Below are 22,401 nucleotides of genomic sequence, written 5' to 3'. Positions count from 1 at the left end.
AAACAAAAAAAAAAAAAAAAAAAAAAACTCTCCAGAATTGGCACAGAGATTATGATGTGTAGTTGAAGTGGAATGGTCTTATTTTCTCTGAAATCTCCTAGTTAAGAATTCCCTGTTTTTTTTCCTTTTCTTGATCCCCCAGTCGAGACATATTGCTTAGTTTGTGCATCTTATAAAAAAATGCCTTGTTTGTGTAACTTATGATGGAAAAACCGTTTAAACTAGAGCTGTTGAGATATCTGAGTTTTACAACTTGGAAACCAAATAAATTTCTGTTTAATCTACTTTTCTGCTGACTGTGTAATCTGTTATAGGGTAATCATATCAAATTTAACGTGTCATATATTATCTGTTGATAAACTAATAGTTTTCCTGATCGTGTGGAATGTGAATATACTAAATAAACACCTGTCTTGAATGCATATTTTGACAGCGGCACAAGGGTGTTGCTGATCCACTTGAAGTCGTTGCAGGAGAGATTTCAGATGAGGCAATTTTATTATGCCTAGACGAATTTATGGTACTCTTTCAATTCAACTTCCTTTCTTTTGTTTATATATGATATCTTTTGGCCCTGCACTTTGGTAACATTAGTAAATTTTCTTAGTCTTCTGTCTTCCATAGGTGACAGATGTGGCTGATGCATTGATATTAAATCGTCTGTTTGGACATCTTTTTAGCAATGGCGTTGTAAGTATTTACTTCTAAATTCCAACCAGTAAATGATATCATGTTTTGTTTCAGATAACTTAGAGATTGTTTGTATCTGATTGTGGGAAGTGTAGATCCTTGTTGCAACATCAAATCGTGCTCCAGATAAACTGTATGAAGGTGGATTACAGAGAGATCTTTTCCTGCCCTTCATTTCCACATTGAAGGTATGTGGACAGTAATATTCCCGTCAGTTTTATCTTTTAGTTCAACAATATCAACTGTCAGTGCTACACTTGAATTAACCCACCCATTCTAACAATTGTACTCTGAATCTAGTGCCAATTTAATTGATTTTAGCTCGATCTGTCATGACTTTTCCACTCATTTAATTGGAAGGTCTCATGATGTAGGAAAGGTGCGTGACTCATGAAATTGGTTCAGCAACTGACTATCGGAAAATGACTTCGGTAATGATTCTAATTCAATACAAAAGTAGCTATTTGATTAAGAAATTCTGAATGATAATGTACTTTATACCTACTCTTGACTCCAGGCAGAGCGAGGTTTCTACTTCGTTGGAAATGGCGCATCTACCTTTCTTAAGCAGAAGTTTCAACAATTGATCGGTAAAAGTATAGCTCGCCCCCACGAGGTGGAGGTAGTGATGGGCAGGATTCTGCAAGTAAGCACCCAATTTCATTGTAGAATGATCTGAGTAACATATTTCCTTCAATATTGTTGTTTAGCAATTTCAAATACTTTTAGGTTCCATCAGGAGCAAATGGATGTGCGTACTTCCCTTTTGAGGAACTCTGTAACAAACCGCTAGGAGCTGCAGATTACTTCGGGTTGTTTAGTAAGTCATTCAAGATGACATTTGAGTTCAAAATGGGTAGTAATATTAGGCAGGCATCGCTGACAGAGAATGCATGTTAGGCTTTCAGGAATTATCAACTTTTACTCGCACAGATATTTTGGATTGGAACTCCTTTAGATGGTCAAATTCCAAGTGTTGTCATTTACTTTTATTGTGCCAAATTTTTAGTCTAACTTGCATCTTGGATTTCCTTGTACAGAAAAATTTCACACCCTGGCATTGGAAGGTATCCCAATATTTGGACTCCACAACAGAACATCAGCATATCGCTTTGTCACTTTGGTTGATGTACGTATGACTTCATATTTGGATACACCAATAAGAACTTATTCTCATGATTGGTTGACCTCATAAAATGCATGCTCTTCATTAAAGAGGGGTTAGGATTTGACATAATAGTTTCAGAAAATAGGGCAATGGGGAAAAAGGATCGTCATGTTTAGCTATCAGGAAGACAAACTCCACCCGCCCCCTTGAATGGAAAAGATTCAACTTGGTTTATTGAATTCATGCTTTCTTTGTGTGATGATAGGTGATGTATGAAAATAAAGCCAGATTACTGTGTACAGCCGAAGGAAGTCCTCGTGAACTTTTCGAAAAGGTTGTAACCATCTCTGATGCTCAACAAATTGCACCTAGAACCTCGGCACGGTCGCAGAAAAATGATGTTTCCGATCTCTGTGTTGACAATGAATTGGGTTTCGCCAAAGACCGTACAATTAGTAGGTAAGACACTTCACTAATTATATTTGGCTGATGCTTGTAAACGTAGACGTACTGTGCTTAATATTTGCATTATAATTATTTTTTAAAAACAAGCATACAACATCTCAAAGTATTTGGATTCGAAGCCCTTGTCTGCTATCACAGTTTGGTTCAGTATTTCTACGCCGTGTTTTTTAAGCACTTAGAAAGTTATTCGGAAACATGTCATTATTATGGCAGAACGGAACGCCTATGGCAACGGCGTGTATATACAATTCTTTCTAGTATCCACATGTGTATTCATTTTAGCTGCTAATATTGATGTGATTCTGCAGATTAACAGAGATTAACAGCAAAGAATACCTGGAACAACATGCTCAACTTGTAGCAGAGAAGCGAAAATGGCAAGAAGACGACAACCAGGATGCTTTGCAATCATGATTTGTGCTTCTGCATCTTCGCGATTAAGCATATATCATTTTTGTTGCTGTACTTCACTATTTTAAATTGCTAAAATTATATATTTACTGATGAGAAATAATGATATGTAAATTGAAACTTTTCTTTTTATACAAACTAAGAAGAGTGTTACCCACATATTAGGATGCAGATTGAAGAATTGGAACATTTTATTATAAAGGGGAATTGTGTAAATATGAAGTTTGGTATATGTAGGATAATTGTCGACCAAGTTGATTGAATATTATCATATGAACATGTTTTTCTTTCTCATGAGTTAGATTTGAAAATTTCTCATACTAACATGCCATTATCTTATTGAAGAAGATTGAGGCATGCAATATAGTTTTCTTATGACAACAATGAAATGTATTTGTTTGTCAAGATGCTCTTTTGCGTGCTTGGTGTCAAGTATGTCAGTAAAACACACAAATGACTTGGTCTAGTGTAGAGGTAAGTTGGTTGTATCGTAGACGATTGAATATGCACGCATAGGCGGCATGTGTAGTCAAACAAGCTTGGATTCGACTAAAGTGATGTCCGGTTGGCAAAGATAAATCTCGCCTAAGGTCTAACTAAGTGACAAAACTGGGCGAAAAATGAATATGATGCTTAAGTTTTCCTCGAGACTTGTAAAGAGCGTGTCAAAATCACAACGTTGCATGGTTAAAAAAGTACGACAGTGACACTTGTCTTCCCTTCCTCATATATCATCACTTGTCTTCCCTTCCTCATATATCATCTTATCCACTATTATAAGTTTTTCACCATAAAAGGAAAACGTAACTTAAATGAGGAATATTCCTCATCTTACATTATTGAAAACTTACAAGGAAAATGAAAAATGAAATGGGCAGTAGGGACTGGAATTGCCCCCACCCCCATTTTTTTCATTGAACTATCAACTTTTTAAGATACATAAGATATGTTTCATGTAAACTTCAAGTACTAAGCGGTGCCCTCGACCAGTTTGTGCAATCTTCGGGTTCTGAGTCTCTCAGCAAAAGCTTCCCTTCCTTGGACTTCGTACCTGAGCTCACCAACCAGTAAACTAACGCAATTTGAGTTTCAACTAACAATGACATGCTGCGTTTGTTGTTCAAAAGGCTAAAAAGCTTTTACCTTTGTGGAAGGGATATCAATGGCCTCAATATATTCGCAAGTTTAAGAGTTTCTTCCTCACTGTTCACTATCTGATCGAAGCAGAAATATCGACCACCCGTGGACGAATCTTCCATTGCTCGGATATGGACATCCACCAAGAACTTCACATCAACCACCGCCAGCACCCCATTTTCATACATCTGAGCAGCTCCTGTTTGCCGCAAATTTTCTTAGCCAAAGCAAAAACTTCCATAGTTTTCTAAAGAACTTTCTCCTACCTTTAAGATAAGAGATTGTTGACCCTGAATTTTGTTCTGCAACAGCGGGTCCAAGAACAAGCCCTGCGTTAATAGAGACCATTTTGAGCCTACGGTCCATTGCTAGAGCCCACGCAGCTTGTTCAGAGAGTGTCTTTGCTAGAGGGTACCACAACTGGGAGAAGATAAAAAGAGGGTCGTTATATAACGTTGCCTTGAAAGAAAAAAGCTTCAATGAATAGGCTTTGAAATTCCCAACCTTCATTTTCCTGCAAAATTCTTTATCACTCCAACACCGTTCATCCACATCCTTCTCAGAGAGGATATTCTCCCTCCACACAGCAGCAGTTAAGGAGGAGGTATAAACAGTCTTATGAACAGTATCAGTCTGAGCACAAGCCTCCACAACATTAATCGTCCCTCTCACCTCCAATTCCACCATTTTTTCCTGCACAAATTCCAGATTAGTCCTTTGTTTTATCTTATTTCTATATTGATTTTTCTCTGGGGACTTACATCATACACGTGAGGGGTGTCCATACAGCAGAACAAACCAGAGCACCCTTTCAAGGCAGCAAGAATGCTATGGTAATCCATGATATCCACAGGAAAAACCACCAGCCCATTCTCCACTTCACCCGTCTCTCTAATAGTCTTCTCCATCTCTGGGTTTCCTGCAGAAGATTAGACCCACAAGTTTCAAATACCAAGAACAAAGAATAAGAAAGTGAAAAAGAACAACAGAGGATTAACGACTTGCCAGTCTTCCGGACGGCTGCATGGACTGGGTATCCTCTGTTAAGCAATTCTTTGGTGATCCAAAAGCCCACGTAAGATGAAGCGTCGAGAACGCAAAGAGTTGGCTTCCTATGTTCCATTTTTGTTGGTGTGTGTGTGTTCGTGTACTCCATTTTTGTTGGTGTGGTATGGGGCTGATTTTATAGCGATGGAGGAAGGCGAGTAAGGCAGGTGTTTGGCGAACTATTTCTGCAAATCTCTCGCATGAGATGGATGATGGTGAAACATGGAAAAATGAGAGAGATGCAATTTGTCTATTCCTCATACATGCTTTCAAGAAGGGGAAGTTTGGTATGCCCAAAATGGAATATGCAATCTTGAATAATTACGGATATTGGTGGAAAATGGGTTTTAATTCAGATATTTACATATATATAAGCATTTTATATATTTTTAAAAGTAATATATGTTCAAGATTAATTAAAAATAGTGTTGGTAAGTGTAGGCCCTCTACAAAAACAAAAAGTAATATGGACGTTTCAAATTGTTCATTGAATGGAAAGAAAAGGGGAAATGAACGAAGGAATGAAGTAGAGAAGGGATGAAATTTAGCGAATGAAGAGAACACAGATGTAAAGCGGCGGTGCATGAAGGGAAGCTGGTAGAATTTAGGAGGAGATCCAAACAACAACAGCGTTGGATTTCGATCCATGCTTATCCCCAACAACAACGTTTTTCTGCCCACATATGGCAGTTTAACTAATTGAACACACACTCTGGAACGCCATTTTTTTCATCTTATTCAAACCATTTATGCTACAATATATGTATATCAGGACGAATTAAGGGTGAAAAGAATGTGGCTAGCAGTTACTTATGGATAAGAAGCGATGGCTACAGAATAGAACCAAAAGAATGGAGATGGCGACGAAGGAAACGTCGTCAAGAATTAAATGATGGGGTGGCCTGAAAGTGCCAATAAAAGAATGAAATGAACATCGACCGAAGTCAAGTACTTGGGCATCCACTGAGGCTATACTCATTATTGTGTCTTAACTGTGGAAAATTCTTATAGGCAGCCTATCCAGCTATTGGTTTCTGAAAAGACCTGAGGGGACCTGCATTAAGCCATACATTTGTAATTATGTTAGGTTTGAAATTCAACAATGGAGATGAATATAGATCAATGCAGAACAGTAGATAGAATCGCAATCAATACAATCTTGCCTTCCTCCAAAAAAGCTATATTATAATTTGACACCTACGTATGTACGTATTTTGTTGGCTAATTTCCTTTCGGCTTAAACGTTTTCTCGATCTCACTACATAGATTTCTTTTTTTTCCTACCAATATTATACTTCATGGATTGGAAAGTGAAAAGGTACACATTTTTCAAGGAAGGATCTACTTACCTTGACATGATGTGGCATGATCTTGATATCAAAGGGTACGTGCAGCCATGCCTCAGGTGGATGGTATAAAAAATTTTCTGCCTTGCTAGTATAAACATCTGCATATTGATGTATGTGATATGCGAAGGCAGATTCTTGACCCGTATCCGTGAGAAAGGTCGCACCAAATGAACTATTAAACATTTTCTTCATTGTATCTCGTGCATTCTGTCTCTCCTGACTCAGTTCTTTCAACAGAGATTTATACACATCACTTTTTCGGCCATTACCCACAATAGCATGCAATTTACCCAGAAGTTCTTGGATTATATGAAATTTTGCCTGGCATATGGAATGAAGAAAATAGAAAAGGTTTTAAACATGAACAAGACAAAAGATGATTAAAACATCAATAACATCAATTCTTGGTTGGAATAAAAACGTCAAAGAATAGAATATATAACAAAGCTTAAGACAATCATTAGACAGGACATGAATTCTTGACGCAACTGCTGAAACTGTAAAGAAAAATCTTAGCGTAACATGCACATGTACCACAGCCAAGAATTGATGAAATTGAAGGGCCTCAATTGAAGAATATACCTGTTCGAAACGGTAGGAATCCTCATTTTGTATGCGTATTTCATTCTGCAATATATACAAAAGATCAAATTTCTATCCCCTCATTTGTTGTAAAAAAAAGGTCTAATAAGTCGAACCTATTAGATTTAATATAAAATTAGAGGTTGTCTAATATAAAATTAGAGGTTGAGTTAGATGCCTTTTAAAATTTATGAACATATTGGACACAATCGGAAAATTTAATAACTAAACTTGAACTTAAAGTTATAATTTAACCAATAGAGTCAATCATAGAAACTAAAAGAAAATATCTTTCTAATACCACCATAATAATTAATAAAAAAAAACAATGGCATAGATCAACTTGTTAACACATGCATCCTCGACCGAACAGTCAGGTGCTTGAAGTTTTGCCCTTTGTTTAACTCAAAAATAATTATAAAAAAAAATATATAAAACAAGTAATTAAAAAAAAACATACTTCCAATTCATAAATGATTGCAGCAGTGCGCCAACCAGCTTTTGAAGGCCCCCTCAGATCACTAAAAAGGTGATCCCCAAAGTATATAACCTAGTTGAAAGAAACAATCATGCTCAGACGCTCACAGACTACAGCATATGGAAAGCAATGTCCTCCAAATAACAACAAAAGAACATTGGCATTGCTTTTCATCAAACTACCTCAGGACCATTCCACTTGGAAATCTGAAGGAAAGACTTCAGGCAACCATGGTAATAAATTTTATTTGGAAGGAACGCATCCACCTTTGTAAAAGTCAAATTGTCTTTTTCTGTGTCATAACAACTAATGTTGAAGAGAATAAGTAGAAAAAAATAGTCAGTACCATATCTTCCATTTCTCTCTGGAAATATATGGAAAATATAATAATAATTGGCTATGTTAGCACAAAGAGAAAATTCAGTAATAGTATGACACTGCAAGCGTATTATCAATAAGCTTAAAGTACTTCTTGTACTTGTGGAAGAGTAAATTTGATATATTTTTTATCTTAGGTTCACTATTAATATGTTTCATCAATAATGTGACATAAACACACGAACATGGCAAGAATTATTCATTCAGTCTTGAAGACGATTTACATTCATGATAATATAGATTGGTTATCAAAATGAAGTGTATTTCTGACTGGCACTTCACATGTGCAGGAGCCTTATGATAGAACAAATGTACTAACCGAAATGGATGCTCAGATGTGTAAAATTCTGGCTTATTTGCCTTAGCTATCACAACATCGAAGATTTCTCTCCAAGAATCCTTGTAACCCATAGAAGCCTGATAACAAACCACAACATTTTAGGCTCAAGATGATTAAATCAAAGAAATATTATCATCTTTTCAAAGCAGAAACTTCATTGAAATAGTAAAAGCCCAAGAAAATTCTCTAGACTAAATCCATTGAATGAAGATTCTCCTCCCAAATTAAATGCAATAATCTAGAACCATTAGTAGCAATTAAGCCAATTGTCCAGACTATTTCAGAAGACTCCTCCCAAACGTATTTCCCTCGTTAAAAACCCTCATACTCCTGCCTAATCAAATTTTCCAAAAAATTACTTTCGACCAAATCTTTAACCGACCATTAGATTTTCCTGTGAGTATATTGCCAGATAGCTACTAAACTAATTATTCTGGCACCCTTGAACCAAAGACCCAACAAGTACTGAATATTTTGAATACATTATACAAGTGAGAAATATCACGAATTTGGTCCAAATGGGCTTGTAGAAATAGGAGTATATTTTTTTCTAGATTAGTCTTCAGAGAGAATTAAAGCTCCCGAATGTTTCATAACCCTTTGTTTTCTTACAATATTCGCAAATCCAAAAACAAATTTCTGTGGCTTCCCTTACAATATCAGATTACCATCATATAGTTTAGGCCGTTTGGAAGTTGAGAAGTCCCTACATACAACGTATGATACTCAAAAATTAGTTACCTCCAACATATAACGCATTCCACCATCGACAAAGTAAAATGGGGAGTTAGTCAGTAAAAAAAGTTTCTTCCCCTTCTCCTTCAGCATTGTGAGTAAGCGCAATAATCGACCCTGTACGGTTCAGTCATCACACTTAAGAACAAAGAACTCTTAGAAACAGTATTGGAGCATGCAATCAAAAACTATGCTTGAAAACATTTTCTATTCAACTAGAATTGATTGAGAAATCAAACTTAACAATGGGAATAAAACCTAGATCCAAAGCCAATCAGACTAACATTGTTGACTAGGTAGGCATGAGGGTCAGCTATTATTTCTTTATGGGCCAGGCCACTTCGATGAACATACTGAATTGCCCGGTTCACATCTTGATAGATGTAGCAAGCATCAAATTCGAGCTTCGCATCAACAAAATGTTGCACAACATCCGCAATAAGGCATGCCTATTAATCACAAGGAAAAAAAATTATATAAAAATATGACTTGACAGGAGACAAAAGAAATCTTGACGAAAAACTTAAAAGCTAAGGAAGACAAAACAAACTTATGTAAAATTGTCAAGTGATATGCAAAACTCTATAAGACAATAGGAAGGAAAAAGTTAACACTTTGATACACTACAAACTCTTGAATGGAATGGAAATAGAGTAAAAAAAGAAACAAACTAAATTAGGAGGACGTAGCTTTCCAATACAGATAACATCTTGCACATAGAAATCTACAAATGATTCCTAAGCCAATATAGGCCTCAACTCTCATAAATCATAGATTGTAATTGGAACTCTAAGAATTTTTTGTTAAGGTAGAAATGTGGAGGAATGCGCAACCATTGATCCTACCAAACAATCCAAGAAGGTTGAAATAGTAAATATTTCATTCAATTCTCGGAGTCTATTTAAGTGTTTATGAAGCCCCATGGTGAAACCATTAAAATCAAAGCACGATAAACTTTTTTCACTAGCAAACCGACAGCTAGCATTCATTACCCTTGTTTTCTTCACCAGTATATTTCCCACTTGTTCAGTTCATGAATGACATAACATAGAACTGGAGGGGGGTGGGAGAAGCTGACAAACCTCACTGAAGCAAAAGAAATCCATCAGGCCAACAAGCCCACGAGCTTGGTCGCGCCCAATATGTCGTGTGCCATATATCTCTTTGATTTCACTCGGGCTTAGCTGCATTGTGGGATTGAAAATAAAAAACTCAGTACAGAGAAAAATGACCAACTTTCATTGACAAAAAAATGATAGAATACGAGACATCCAAAAGGCCCATAAAAGTGAGCATCCATACGTAAAGGGGCTCCAACTATTTCCTCTGGAACTTATTCTTTCATGTCGAGCTAGCATCATGCCAATCTCAGTTTATATAGTTATAAACTAAATAATTAAGCATACAAGTGACGAAAAGGTTCCAGCTCTATTAACTATCTTGATATACAAGACAGAATTTTCAATGAAAGAAGTAGAAACATATTTTTAAAAAGAACATAAATTAACGAAACAAGAAATGGATTATTACTGACTAAATCGATTCATAAACTGGATCGGAGGAAATAACTTTTAAAGAAAGAACGGGCATGATTCAACCTAAATCTTACTAATGCAATGGGAATGACCTTGAATTATCCACTTGATACTTTAAATTTTTAAGTCATATGTTTCTTTCGAAATTTTCTCCTAGGTGCAAATGTTCTTTCTGATCTATTCTTCCTTTTACTCTGTACTTTCTATTTCATTCTTGTGGCATGATTCTTGTAATAACTTTCCCTCCCATTCACAATATTTAAAGTTTACATAACCAACCAAGGAAATCTTCTCCCTTCAAATCATTAGTATTGCAATATTTTCCTTGATAACAAATCTTCTTAAGAATGTACGCCGATGTTTACTATCAGTTAAGATATCAAGTCATAATATGCATCTTGTTTAACCCTCCGCTGTAGAACTTAAGGATATGACAAAGATCCAGCAAAATCAATAATATCCACAAGGTATAATATAGGAATTTCTGTTAGAAGAATCAACAACTTCAGATTAATATATCGGTAGTATCAATACTCACCTTACGACGACCAAAGTAGCAACCATCTGGCTCAATAGAACCAAAAAAATCTAACTTCAAGAGGCAACCTTTGAGTTTATCATAGTAAAGGCCTCTAATGGGAAAGGTAGGATCATACTTGAACTTCATGCAAGAATCAGGATATCTGAACTGAAATGGAAAGAACTACAAACAATGAGAAAGAACTGTTCTTGCAAGATAATGCAAGAAATGGAAATAGCACAGACTAACCTCATTAACCAAATGTTCTTTGGCAAGATCATAAATCAAGCACTGTAAATTGGCCGAGTAATGAGCGAGAGTGTAATCGTAGTCAAAACCATACACCTGAATGTTATCTAAGCTCAGATTTTTGTTCACATAGATGCCTAGAGAATTGTGACATTGAGACCAAAAAATAATCAGGCATCATGAGATAAAAGATTTAAATGTCCGAAGCATCAAGAAACGAAGAAGAAAAAACCTTCAGGATTCAACTTCGGCATTGCCCTGAGCGCCTCGGGAATCTTGAGGAAGCTAAGTTTAGCAGCGTCAAATTCCTGACGGATCCTTCGGAGATCCTCATAATCGCGTTCTGCCTCAGCACCCGATGCATAATCCTCCAATTTCAAGATTTTCGGCTCGCAAGATGAAAGTGAGCTATGGCTTCTAAAACCTCTGCTAAACCCTAAAGAACAGATAATTCTCAAACGAAATAGTAATCAGTCAATCTCTCCACTACATTCAAAGAACACACAGCAAGAGATCAAGGGAGAAATGGAGGATCATTAAAAAAAAAGAAGGCATACCATGTCGAGCTCCAGAAGCAAAGTTGGTTGAATACAACTGCGAAAATGTGTTGGTGGAAAAACGAAGTGCACGAAACTTGTGAAACGAGGCCATGAAAGTAAGTCGGTTGGCCTCAGCCTTGCATATAAGAAATCCAAAGACTCGAATCTGTGCTTTGTGTTTCTTTAGCGGAGACCTCCGCCGGTGGAAGCAGATTCTCTTGCAGCTGCTGTGCTTACAGGGGAGCGTGTAATGTTCAAAGAAGGCCGGAAAAGGCTCCGTGAAGCTATATAAGTAGGGTCCCAATCGATGTAAACAGCCGCCAAATTGACTACTACCGTGAACCACTAGTTAATATTTATTGTTTAAAAAAATAAAAATAAAAATAAAAATAAAATATTCTAATTTCTTTTTTTATTTAAAGAATACTAATAAATTTTTTTGATATTATGATACAACAAATAATACATTTCCCCCACTTATTACCATCATCCTTCTTTTCCGTACCGCCTTTCACATTTTCTTCCAATGCCATAAATCAAATTAAAAAAAAGAAATAACACCAAAAATATTTTCGGAAATACGGCGTCGTTTAATTTCACGGCTGTACCGCGTCGTACCCGTAGTACGATAAATACCATCGAACGAACTTCTTCAACCCGGTTCGCAAATCGGTCGTCGGTTTATACCCGAGTTCAACCCGAGCCGAGCTTATATTCGCATGGGTGAAAGGAACGTCGCCGTTTCCAGGCATGTCCAGAATGTTCTTCTTCGCCTTCGTCTTCAGATGTTCCTCCAGAATACGGACCAGCGCCGGCACCGTCACCGGCGACGTGTTCCCCAAATTGAAGATCCGGTAAGCTGCCGGCCCCTTTTTTCTCCCACCCGATCCGGTGCTCTTACCAGAAGTGTCTAGGGAACCCAAACACCCCTTCACAATGTCGTCAATGTAGGTGAAATCCCTAGCCAGATCGACCTTATTTTTCCCGCGATAAACGGTAATCGGTTTTCCCTGAAGAATATTGCGCGTAAACGAAAAATACGCCATGTCGGGTCTTCCCCATGGGCCGTATACGGTGAAGAATCTCAACCCGGTGATGGACAAGCCGTAGATATGATTGTAAGTGTGGGTGATTTCCTCGCCGGCTTTTTTGGTAGCAGCGTAGAGACTCGCCGGCTGATCGGTCCGATCCAATTCGGAGAAAGGGACTTTCTCGTTGAGGCCGTAGACGGAGCTGGAAGAAGCCCAAACAATAGCCGGTTGGGGATTGGCCGATTTGCAAGCCTCGAGAAGGGTAACGAGGCCTGCAATGTTGCTATGAACGTAGGAATTAGGATTCTCCATCGCGTACCTGACGCCGGCTTGGGCCGCTAAATGCATCACGTGGGTGAAAGCGACAATGTCGAGAAGCTTATCGAGTAAACGGGCATCGTTAACATCACCCTCGACGACGAACACGCCGTGACGATTAACGAGCGCCTTGCGCGCCTTTTTAAGGGAAGGGTCGTAGTAATTGTTGAAATTATCAAGGCCAACGACGCCATCTCCACGGCGTTTGAGCGCTAGAGAAACATGGGTACCGACAAAACCGGAAGCGCCAGTGACGAGGACAGACATACCACCGGCGCGGTGGATCTCGGCAGAGGTACGGACTTGTTTCTCCCATTGAAGGCCGCCCCAGGAGGCAGAGAGATAGCGAGTACTAGAATCGACGAAGCTTTGGAAGCTGAGATAGGAGACGGTGAGGGCGATTAAAAAGAGAGCCCACAAGAACATGGTGCTGGTGGAGGCGAAGAAGCGGTAGAATTGACGGTTGATTCCATAGCTTCTGTGATCGATTTTGAACTTGCCAGGGGTGGAAGGGAAGAGCTCTTCATCCAATGTTGGCATGATGTTTGTGTTTGTTTTGGGGGAAATCCGAAAGAAAATAAAGGGAAAAGAGAAAGAAAAAGAAAGGATTATATGGAATCGGGGAGAGGCAGAGAGGGGAAATGGTGGAAATGCTATTTATAGGGAGACACGATTGGGGTGGAAATGGATGAGATATATATTATAATAGGGAGGAGAAGAAAAAGGAAGAAGGAAGAAGGGTTTCCTATTTGGTATTGTCTATTATGGTTTCAGTAAGTGTCCGCCATTCAAATTTTGGAGCTCCATATCGCGTCTTAGTTGACACACAAGGATAAAAACAAAACATGTCTCTTTTATTTTAACATCAACCAAGTATATTTGCCGGTCTTGGACTGCAAGAGACGAGAGATTCTAGGAACTACCAAATGGATTCATCAATTAATTGCCCATTCCCCCCACCTCATTACATCAATTGGGCTCCTAATTAGTAATTAATATCATGGGTCATCATCGTCCGCCTATGGTCGTATGCTTGTCTTATATCATTTTATTGTTTTTCTTTATTATTTTAATGGTGTATAGTTTTTTTCACTGTATTTTCTAAATGTATAACATTTCGACATAATCATGTCTATGCTTGATAAACCTGAAATACCTACAAATATACTATAAGGAATGCCACCAATTGTCAACTTCCCTACCTAGATTTTGTATGACCGTTCCGTGAAATTACGTCTAGACTCTATTTGACTTGAATCGTCTCAAAATGTACTAGGAGATATGACTAATTGTCAAATCCTCCCTACCCAAGAAGATATACATTATGTCATTGTGTTGTCTTGAGCATATGTTATCCGACTATAGGTGATTTCAAATTGACTCGACTCGTTCGAGGTTAGAAGTGAGTGTTGCATCATGACAAAAGCGTGCTGTTAGGTTGGTGGGTAAAGAACTAGAAGCGAGAATTGGGCTGGACTAAGGTGTTGAATGACAGCCCAAATGAGTGAAATAGAAGGTGTATTGTTTTGGAAGTTGAGGACATGTGAGAAGTGGTTAGTGGGGCGGTTGTAGGAGAAATGGGGCTGCGTCTGCTTTACGTAATATTATTGGACACTGCATTCTCCTTCAGTGGAGTGGGTGAATATCTGTCTCTCATATTTCATGACAATTTATTCCTTCATAACTGATTTCCTAATAAATTCGCGAAATGCGAATACAATACATAGTAGAAATTAACCTTCATCAACCAAACCATTATAGCAGGTTTACTTATTACATATTAATTCGTTACATAACCACATTTTTAATTATCACCCTCATTTTCCATGCCCGCCTCCATAACCCGACCCGTATCCTCCACCATAGCCTGACCCTCCACCTCCGCGACCACCCGATCCAGAACCTGCTCGAGACCCGGCATACGAGCCTGCTTCAGATCCAGAATCAGACCCCGACCCAGAAGAAGAAGAACTAGAACTCGAACTTGAGCTCGAGCTTGAACTTGATCCAGAGCCAGAGCCGGAGCCGGAGCCGGAACCACTTCCACCAAGTCCAATGCCTATTCCAGCTCCAATCCCAACGCCGACCCCACCCAGGTCAAGGCCCAAATCCTTCCTGGCCACGCGGCTCTCGGACACCACAAGAAGAGACGAAACAAGCATTGCAGCAAGAAGCAGGGACTTCCAACTACCCATTATTATTGGTTAATCAAAAGCAGTGTAAATGTTGGAGATGGCAGTTCTGTTTGTGAGGTTAAAGTGAGGAGAAGGTATTGGTATTTATAGGGTTATGGGTGCAGAGGAAGGAAGGAAGGGGTAGGGCGGAGCATGCGCATAGATGGCAACATGCACTAGTGGCGTAGCATGCGCAAGCTGATCTCTAATGCTTTTTTCCCCCTCACTATCTTTTGTTTCGTTTGGAATATTCTGGAACAAATATATTAGGTGTAATTCCATATTGTGTGGTGAGGCTATGCTCACATTGCATATCTTTGTTGGGTGGAAATTTCGAGAAGGTGGTGGCTGAGATTTGCATACCTATCATCTCGACAGCTCATAATTTGCTTAGGTTTGGTCGGCCTCTCCACTGGTTTTTCATTCATTTTCCACGTCGTTATTTATATTACATTCTTTCAACTCACTTTTTGCTCGTATCGATTCGTCCCTTGTATCAAAATCGATTCGGTGTTAGACGAACACGACTCTCCACAATGATATAATATTGTCCACTTTGAACATAAGTTCTCATGGCTTTGCTTCTCGGGAATGGAGAGAGTATTCCTTGATTATAAACCCATGATCATTCCCTAAATTAGCAAATGTGAGACTTTTATCATCCAACACCTCCCCTTGAACAAAGTGCGCCTCCCCTTAATTGAGGTTTGACTCCTTTGGAGTCTTAGTCATTTTTTACTGCCTTCGAGGAGGCTTGACTCCTTTTCTTTTGGAGTCTTTTGTTCGATATTTGAGAATTTACCAATCTATTGGCACGACTAAGTCTAAGGCATGACTCTGATACCAACAGTTGAGAGTGAGTCCCATATGGCTAATTTAGAGAATGATCACGAGTTTATAAGTAAAGAAATACATCTCTATTGGTATAAGGCCTTCTAAGAAAGCCCAAAGTAAAGTGATGAGAGCTTATGCACAAAGTGGACAATATTATACCATTGTGGAGAGTCGATTCCTAACAAGGTATCATCAGAGTCAAAAGTGTAATAAAAAAGTGCATGACAAACAAAGATTGTGAGCCTCAAAAGTGTAATAAAAAAGTGACTGGAGTGTCGAACAAAGTAGGTTACTTTGTTCAAGGGCTCCAGAGAAAGGAATCGAGCCTCAATTAAGAGAGGCTTACAGTATATTGGATTGTTGGGAGTGAGTCCAACATTAGTTAATTTAGGGTATCATTACGATAAGAGTTGTAATTCCTAACACTATATTATTGGTGTTACAAACTTATATTATTCATTTTGAATATAAATACACCATTTTTCTTCTACCAATTATTTGAACGACAAGAGCAAATCATAAGCTGCTTACATAATGACATAAACTATTTATAGTTACTAATACCATCCGTTCTGGTTTTTATTCGATGTCCTAATTTTGTCTTTGACTCTTTGGTCTCAGTTGTTCCCGCCTTCGCCGTATCCACGTCCCTCGCCATAGCCACGACCCTCCCCATAACCCGAACCACCATTCCTGTAATTCCTTCCCGAATCCGAGCCTCCACGTGACCCAGCATAAGAGCCAGCGTAGGAACCAGCTTCTGAGCCTGCGCCGGAGCCTCCATAGCTAGAGCTTGACGACTGGGACGACGAATACGATCCAGAACCAGAACCCGAGCCACTTCCACTGCCACTTCCACTGCCACTGCCACTTCCACTTCCACCGCCTAAGCCCAAGCCCAAGCCAACACCAAGGCCAACTCCCAAGCCACCAAGATCAAGACCCAGGTCCTTCCTGGCCACACGGCCTTGTGACTCAATCGCAGACATACAGACCACGAAGCAAAGAACAGCAATAGCCCTGATGGAAGTCATTTTGTGAAATATAATTAGATGTGTACATTGCAAAACTGGAGGAGGTATTTATAGAATACAATGGAGGCATGCGGGTGAGTGTAAATCCTTGCTGTACCATTGTTTTGTCTTTTTGTGGCTGAAAGCGGCCGAGGTTCCGGTTCAGATTTGGACAACCCACTAATCAGAATGGTGGCAGTATGCTAATCTTTACTACCGGCAAAACCACACAAAATTACATTATTAATTTTCAATTTAAGGTTCAAATTCTCGCATTGTTGATAATGGTTATTGATTGCTAATTAATTAATTATAAGATAACCCTCCATGAACTTAGTGGACGACTCTGATTGTATTTATTATTATATCATTTTAATAAATTAACCAACTTCCCACGTTTTAAACAATCTCCATTCTTATTTTCATAAACAATTCTTTTGAAAATATATTAGAGCATCAAAATTATTATTATTCTTTAATCAATTTTTTGACCAACTAAGATTAAATTTTTTTAGACTAATGTTGAGGATATTTAGTACTAAATTATAGTTTACCATATATACCATATTTGATATTTTATTATACGTAAATATCTCCTTCATAGATATCTCTTCATACTATTTATTACTCTTTTTATATGTTTGTAATTTATTTGATTATATGGTAAAATATAATACAATAGAAATTTGAACTTAATAAATATATAAATGTAATTATTTGGATCATTAATTTTGTTTGATGGGTGTAGATATCACATATAGTTGATGTCTAAAAGTGTTAGAAATATTGTTTATGAGTATTTTATTTGATTAAATAAGTATTTAAATGGATGTAATTATAAATTAAAATTAGTATTATTTAAGATATGGATATATAAATAAATTCATTAATCAATTAAAAAGTAAATAATTTAATTTAATTACTATGAATAATTAAACAGTAGCGAATATATAGGGTTTAAAAGAGGTATATTTGGCATATAAAATTGATAAAAGTCTACATTAATATAGTTTGAAACATACAAAAACATGAAAATCTTAGAACAATTTTAACGGCTACTAAAACACGCACACTGGACACCAACCATCATCTCTATCTTTATTTAAATACATAAAACTAAGATGATCTAGATCAATACGGCGTCGTATAACTATTGGTTTTTATTTCATTTTTTTAGTTGCCTCCGCCATAACCGCGACCCTCGCCATAGCCATGACCTTCCCCGTATCCTTCACCTCCGCCGTTGCCGCTTCCTCTGCCCGAACCTCCGCCGTATCCCGAGCCAGATCCCGAGCCTCCATTCCTGTTCGGCCCAGAACCTGAGCCTGCCCGAGACCCTGCGTAAGAGCCAGCTTCAGACCCAGCTCCGGACCCGGACCCTGAGCCTGCCCGAGACCCAGCGTAAGAGCCAGCTTCAGACCCAGCTCCGGACCCGGAGCCTGAGCTCGAGGAGTACGATGATGATGACGAAGATGAGCTCGAGCCAGATCCGGATCCGGATCCGGATCCAGAACCGGATCCGGAGCCACTGCCACCTAAGCCTAGGCCTATTCCGGTTCCAATTCCAACACCGAGTCCTCCAAGGTCAAGGCCGAGATCCTTCCTGGCCACTCGAGCTTGAGAGAGAATGACGGAGAAAGAGAGTAAGAAGCAAACAACAATCAGGGAGTTGATTGAAGCCATTGATTAGAGAATTATGGGTTTGTATTAAAACTTTGCGTAGGTTTTGTGGTGGGAATTGGGGAGAGTGGAGGGAGGTATTTATAGTAAATTGTTGAAGCTGAGGTGGCCACTGCAAAAAGCTACAGGCGGCAACTTCTGCGGCTGAGAATGCCCCAAATGGATTAAAGGTTATGGCGTTTTGACACGTGTTAACATTCATTCGCTTGGAGGATTTGGAGAATGGAAAGTGGATATCATCATTCAATAATATTGGTTGCCGACGCCCTCTCCGTCGGTCTGCCCACTAAGTTTAGTGGACTCCAATCCGATACCCGTTCATGGATGTCGTGTCTATCTAATAAAACAAATGAGGGATTTAGTTGAATATATGGTACCCACTTTCATTCACCTCTTCGCCAATCTACGTGGCCTGTTTGACGAACGCCAGCACGATTCGGGAGCACTTGTGTCTATCGTTGGTGCCCGACTGCATTACGTGGTTCCAAATTAATGTTGGACTTGACTTGATGAGAACAAGTTTCAAGCCTCCTACATGGTCTTAAGACTTATAGCATAAGAGTTTCCTTGATATTAAAATTAGCCAGGTTCATGTAAAGCTGTCTCCCAACAATTCTCCAAGGACATAGATATGGAACCCTCGAGGCTTGACTTCTTTCTCTAGAGCCTAGAGCCTCGCTCTTTTTACACTATTTTTGAAGATTCAGTTAAGGGTATGTCCAACAGCTCTTTTTACACTATTTTTGAAGATTCAGTTAAGGGTATGTCCAACATTTGAAGATTCAGTTAAGGGTACGTCCAACAATGAAATAAAGTAGGCTTAGTAGAAATGTGAATATAAATGTCCAACAATGAAATAAAGTAGGCTTAGTAGAAATGTGAATATAAATGTGGAGGAAAATGACCACATAGAAAGATACATGATGAATCCCTTACGTATTTGCATGAAACTCCTACAACAACGCATAGTCAACTCATATGAAGACAACAAAGTTCACACTTTTAATTAACACTAAATAGGAACACAAATTTTATTTAATTAACACTAAATAGGAACACAAATTTTATTTAATTAACACTAAATAGGAACACAAATTTTATTAAGTACTGCATACAGAGATGCTACATGATTCAAACTGGGTGGAAGAACAAAGCAAGAACATAATCAGGGATTCATCATCATCCATAGCCCCTTTATTCATCTATCTACAAAAATAAAACGATGATCATCCTTATTTAATTCCATTTTTTCATAGTTTTCACTTTCATCTCAGTTCTCGCCGTCATTCCCATAACCATGCCCTTCTCCATATCCTTCACCGCCGCCAGAGCCGCTTCCCCTGCCAGAACCCGCACCATATCCAGACCCCGACCCCGACCCAGATCCAGATCCCCCGTTTCTGTTTCTACCCGATCCGGACCCAGCGTAAGAGCCGGCGTACGAACCAGCTTCGGACCCAGCGTCAGAGCCAGAGCTGGAGCTTGAGGAGTGCGATGACGAAGCAGAACTGGACCCAGATCCGGAGCCAGACCCAGACCCAGACCCAGATCCGGAGCCACTGCCACCTAACCCCAACCCCACGCCGGTGCCAATACCGACGCCAACTCCGCCGAGGTCGAGGCCCAAATCCATCCTGGCGACGCGGCTTTCTGATACAATGACGGACAGAGCAAGTAGCAAAGCGAGAATGGAAACAGCCCTGATGGAAGCCATTTGTGTGGAAGGAAGAATCAGAACTCAAAAGGGAAGGTTTGTACTGAATCGAGCTCTGTTTTTTTGGGGAAAGCAAGAAGGGGGTAACGAAGATATTTATAGTTTGTTTTCGAATTCTCTGGAAGACATCGATGATTTGGACAAGTGTTCATAGACAGTGGCCTGGCCGCCCCTCACCCACTGAGAGTTTAGTGGAATTCCAATACTGGTGGGTTTGAAAATTGAATCATATATATCGATGAACAATTGAATATTGAATGATTAATTTTCATATTCGAACCTAAAAAAACAGAGGAACAAAATAAAATGAAACAAAAACCAAAGAACAGAATTTAAATTAAGATGGATGATTGAAGAGGTGAAAATATACATAGGAGGTCAGAAGGATGCTTACGAGAAATCAAAAAGAATGATACAGGCAAAATTCTGCAAAAAGCAATCAAATGAAAGCGCAAAAACTGGCCGGAAATGGGTGTCGTCGCGGCCGTCGTGAGGCTAACTCCGGAACTGTTTGACGACGGAGGAGAGGAACAAGATGAGGTGAGCGAGGAAGAGTAAAAGAGAGGCAAGGATGAGGAAAACGCCGAGCTTCCACCATTTCGCCTGCAGAGTTTTGAGAAACCCTGTTTTGCAGGAGAAGCAATTGTAGCACAAATTTCCTCTGTCATTGTCCCATAAATTGCACTCACTTACATATGGGCTTGATGGGTTTGGTACCCCTTCCTTCTTCGTCCAGAATGTTGCGTTTACATACTCCATTTCGCAGATTGGTGCCGGCGTGCAGCACCCGGACTAGCACATGAACACGCACGCATACACATCTTAATTCGAAACAGAGTTACAAAACATGGGATTATTGTGGAAACTATAAGGAGGATTGTTGTTTTACCTCAATGGAGGTCAGCTTCTTGAGACTAAAGTCGTAGGATTTAAGCATCAGAGTTCTGGAGACCAAATCATCACAGGCGCCGGTGTCATAGATACAAGATTTAATGTCCTGCCAATGGGCTTCGTCGAAGACCTTCAATCTGAGCCACTTGGGGGAGGCGGCAACAGAGCGGCTCTCCATTTTATACGCACCCACAAGCGCAAGCCCAATTATAAAGATCAGCAACAATGGCACCATGACGATGAGAAGCCCCAAAACAGGGTGGCGAGACCTGAGGAAAACGACGCCATTGCTGATCAGAAACAAGAATATGAGGGCAATGCCAATCTCCACCTGGAAACTGGGCAGCTTCAGAATGCTCTCGCAGTCGGAGTATCTGACATAGAATATCCACACGATAAACCCCAATATTGGGATCGAGAATATCAGCGTCATTGTCGCCAACGCCTTGTCCAAGTTGTTTATTTCAAGAAATGGGTTTTTGTTTTTTGTCGCCGGGACATCGCCGCCGCCGCCGCTGCCCCCGGCTTCTTTGTCTGTGCAGGGCTTGTCTTCAACCGGCACGATTGCAACGGCTTCCTCTGCAACGACGTTTGCATTGTTATTCTCTGCCATTGTTATTGATTACAAAGTAAAGATGGCACCCAATCTAGCAATGTAAGTAATGATATATATAGATAAGATGATATGCGTGTGATTAATGTGTAATAATTATGAGTTTTTGTTATAACAGGTCAAAGCAAAGACACATAATTGGGGATTAAGTTAGTGGAAGGTTTCATGGTTTTGAGGAGATGAGAAATAGTAGGAGTAAGCTTAGAACTAGTTTACTCAAGCTAGTTTGACGACTCCAAATAAAAATCTTTATTTATAAATTTATTGACACAGTCCAAAACTTTAACTATATCTACTTTACTTCCCATAAATTAGGAGATTAATGATATTTTGTAATGCAATTACACTCCATTTAATAATTTTTGTTTCAGGGTGAAATAATGGCACATGTTCGTCATGTTCCTCCTCTTCGTCTTCACCATCTTCACCTTCACCGAATGGCGCTGGAAATGTCCTCTCCAACAGAGGCTACAGGCTCAGCGATTACTCCCACCTCTTAGTGACCCATCGTGTAGACATGGTTTTGATGGACGGTGATATATCCTATATAGAGTCATTATAAAAGCATGT

At 39.2% G+C, this 22,401-nt stretch overlaps 9 protein-coding genes across 12 annotated transcripts in view; 1 reads left to right on the top strand and 8 right to left on the bottom strand.

Moving 5' to 3' along the window:
• Positions 1-2,927, top strand: part of LOC111430095 (AFG1-like ATPase) — a 5,726-nt gene extending 2,799 nt beyond the window's left edge. For both annotated transcript variants that reach the window (XM_023066249.1, XM_023066248.1), the window contains exons 7-15: positions 434-520; positions 625-690; positions 786-878; positions 1,065-1,121; positions 1,208-1,336; positions 1,420-1,510; positions 1,731-1,819; positions 2,064-2,257; positions 2,572-2,927. In XM_023066249.1, coding sequence (XP_022922017.1) covers positions 434-520; positions 625-690; positions 786-878; positions 1,065-1,121; positions 1,208-1,336; positions 1,420-1,510; positions 1,731-1,819; positions 2,064-2,257; positions 2,572-2,677 — 912 coding nt within the window. In that variant the 3' untranslated portion in view covers positions 2,678-2,927. The remainder of the gene's footprint in view (positions 1-433; positions 521-624; positions 691-785; positions 879-1,064; positions 1,122-1,207; positions 1,337-1,419; positions 1,511-1,730; positions 1,820-2,063; positions 2,258-2,571) is intronic.
• Positions 2,928-3,478: 551 nt separating this feature from the next.
• Positions 3,479-5,227, bottom strand: LOC111430012 (cinnamoyl-CoA reductase-like SNL6). Its single transcript, XM_023066110.1, has 6 exons — positions 4,817-5,227; positions 4,573-4,730; positions 4,316-4,504; positions 4,078-4,231; positions 3,818-4,010; positions 3,479-3,725 (listed from the first exon to the last, which is right to left on the bottom strand). Exons 1-6 carry the CDS (start codon positions 4,965-4,967, stop codon positions 3,644-3,646), a joined length of 927 nt encoding a protein of 308 aa, XP_022921878.1. The 5' UTR covers positions 4,968-5,227; the 3' UTR covers positions 3,479-3,643.
• Positions 5,228-5,438: 211 nt separating this feature from the next.
• Positions 5,439-11,808, bottom strand: LOC111430007 (5'-nucleotidase domain-containing protein DDB_G0275467). Its single transcript, XM_023066102.1, has 13 exons — positions 11,582-11,808; positions 11,257-11,460; positions 11,025-11,161; positions 10,794-10,943; positions 9,803-9,904; positions 9,005-9,169; positions 8,727-8,837; positions 7,965-8,062; positions 7,450-7,573; positions 7,250-7,339; positions 6,790-6,834; positions 6,208-6,528; positions 5,439-5,912 (listed from the first exon to the last, which is right to left on the bottom strand). The coding sequence occupies exons 1-13, from the start codon at positions 11,673-11,675 to the stop codon at positions 5,883-5,885; spliced, it is 1,671 nt and encodes a 556-aa protein (XP_022921870.1). The 5' UTR covers positions 11,676-11,808; the 3' UTR covers positions 5,439-5,882.
• Positions 11,809-11,960: 152 nt separating this feature from the next.
• LOC111430010 (UDP-glucuronate 4-epimerase 1-like) lies at positions 11,961-13,529 on the bottom strand. The gene has a single exon (XM_023066108.1). It carries the CDS (start codon positions 13,450-13,452, stop codon positions 12,160-12,162), a length of 1,293 nt encoding a protein of 430 aa, XP_022921876.1. The 5' UTR covers positions 13,453-13,529; the 3' UTR covers positions 11,961-12,159.
• Positions 13,530-14,547: 1,018 nt separating this feature from the next.
• Positions 14,548-15,170, bottom strand: LOC111430017 (glycine-rich cell wall structural protein 2-like). The gene has a single exon (XM_023066118.1). It carries the CDS (start codon positions 15,105-15,107, stop codon positions 14,730-14,732), a length of 378 nt encoding a protein of 125 aa, XP_022921886.1. The 5' UTR covers positions 15,108-15,170; the 3' UTR covers positions 14,548-14,729.
• Positions 15,171-16,357: 1,187 nt separating this feature from the next.
• Positions 16,358-16,958, bottom strand: LOC111430016 (glycine-rich protein DOT1-like). Its single transcript, XM_023066117.1, has one exon. It carries the CDS (start codon positions 16,952-16,954, stop codon positions 16,538-16,540), a length of 417 nt encoding a protein of 138 aa, XP_022921885.1. The 5' UTR covers positions 16,955-16,958; the 3' UTR covers positions 16,358-16,537.
• A 926-nt stretch (positions 16,959-17,884) lies between these two features.
• Positions 17,885-18,659, bottom strand: LOC111430014 (putative glycine-rich cell wall structural protein 1). 3 transcript variants are annotated; one of them, XM_023066114.1, is made up of 2 exons: positions 18,229-18,659; positions 17,885-18,168 (listed from the first exon to the last, which is right to left on the bottom strand). In XM_023066114.1, exons 1-2 carry the CDS (start codon positions 18,614-18,616, stop codon positions 18,107-18,109), a joined length of 450 nt encoding a protein of 149 aa, XP_022921882.1. In that variant the 5' UTR covers positions 18,617-18,659; the 3' UTR covers positions 17,885-18,106. The 3 variants fall into 3 exon arrangements, with proteins under 3 accessions (XP_022921882.1, XP_022921883.1, XP_022921881.1); XM_023066115.1 differs by having other exon boundaries at positions 17,885-18,258; positions 18,319-18,659; XM_023066113.1 differs by having other exon boundaries at positions 17,885-18,659.
• An 875-nt stretch (positions 18,660-19,534) lies between these two features.
• On the bottom strand, positions 19,535-20,386 carry LOC111430015 (glycine-rich cell wall structural protein 2-like). The gene is made up of 2 exons (XM_023066116.1): positions 19,706-20,386; positions 19,535-19,544 (listed from the first exon to the last, which is right to left on the bottom strand). The coding sequence occupies exon 1, from the start codon at positions 20,325-20,327 to the stop codon at positions 19,884-19,886; it is 444 nt and encodes a 147-aa protein (XP_022921884.1). The 5' UTR covers positions 20,328-20,386; the 3' UTR covers positions 19,535-19,544; positions 19,706-19,883.
• A 111-nt stretch (positions 20,387-20,497) lies between these two features.
• Positions 20,498-21,888, bottom strand: LOC111430019 (tetraspanin-15-like). The gene is made up of 2 exons (XM_023066119.1): positions 21,217-21,888; positions 20,498-21,119 (listed from the first exon to the last, which is right to left on the bottom strand). Exons 1-2 carry the CDS (start codon positions 21,829-21,831, stop codon positions 20,823-20,825), a joined length of 912 nt encoding a protein of 303 aa, XP_022921887.1. The 5' UTR covers positions 21,832-21,888; the 3' UTR covers positions 20,498-20,822.
• Positions 21,889-22,401: the final 513 nt, after the last annotated feature.

Source organism: Cucurbita moschata, unplaced genomic scaffold (genome assembly GCF_002738365.1).
Source record: "Cucurbita moschata cultivar Rifu unplaced genomic scaffold, Cmos_1.0 Cmo_Scf00032, whole genome shotgun sequence".
Classification (NCBI taxonomy): domain Eukaryota; kingdom Viridiplantae; phylum Streptophyta; class Magnoliopsida; order Cucurbitales; family Cucurbitaceae; genus Cucurbita; species Cucurbita moschata.
The sequence above is the reverse complement of the archived record's forward strand: the minus strand, read 5'-3'. Positions and strand labels throughout refer to the sequence as shown.

Bases quoted from the DNA above. Each gene is read 5' to 3' on its own strand.
- LOC111430007 (XM_023066102.1), bottom strand. From the start codon at position 11,675: ATGGCCTCGTTTCACAAGTTTCGTGCACTTCGTTTTTCCACCAACACA. The intron at 10,944-11,024 runs GTTAGTCTGTGC...TTTCCATTTCAG, and splicing joins AAGAACATTTGGTTAATGAG to TTCAGATATCCTGATTCTTG. The intron at 6,529-6,789 runs GTATATTCTTCA...TCCATATGCCAG, and splicing joins ATTCCTACCGTTTCGAACAG to GCAAAATTTCATATAATCCA.
- LOC111430017 (XM_023066118.1), bottom strand. From the start codon at position 15,107: ATGGGTAGTTGGAAGTCCCTGCTTCTTGCTGCAATGCTTGTTTCGTCT.
- LOC111430019 (XM_023066119.1), bottom strand. From the start codon at position 21,831: ATGGCAGAGAATAACAATGCAAACGTCGTTGCAGAGGAAGCCGTTGCA. The intron at 21,120-21,216 runs GTAAAACAACAA...TTCATGTGCTAG, and splicing joins AGAAGCTGACCTCCATTGAG to TCCGGGTGCTGCACGCCGGC.
- LOC111430010 (XM_023066108.1), bottom strand. From the start codon at position 13,452: ATGCCAACATTGGATGAAGAGCTCTTCCCTTCCACCCCTGGCAAGTTC.
- LOC111430012 (XM_023066110.1), bottom strand. From the start codon at position 4,967: ATGGAGTACACGAACACACACACACCAACAAAAATGGAACATAGGAAG. The intron at 4,731-4,816 runs GCAAGTCGTTAA...AATCTTCTGCAG, and splicing joins TGCAGCCGTCCGGAAGACTG to GAAACCCAGAGATGGAGAAG. The intron at 4,505-4,572 runs GTAAGTCCCCAG...GAATTTGTGCAG, and splicing joins ACACCCCTCACGTGTATGAT to GAAAAAATGGTGGAATTGGA.
- LOC111430016 (XM_023066117.1), bottom strand. From the start codon at position 16,954: ATGACTTCCATCAGGGCTATTGCTGTTCTTTGCTTCGTGGTCTGTATG.
- LOC111430015 (XM_023066116.1), bottom strand. From the start codon at position 20,327: ATGGCTTCCATCAGGGCTGTTTCCATTCTCGCTTTGCTACTTGCTCTG.
- LOC111430014 (XM_023066113.1), bottom strand. From the start codon at position 18,616: ATGGCTTCAATCAACTCCCTGATTGTTGTTTGCTTCTTACTCTCTTTC.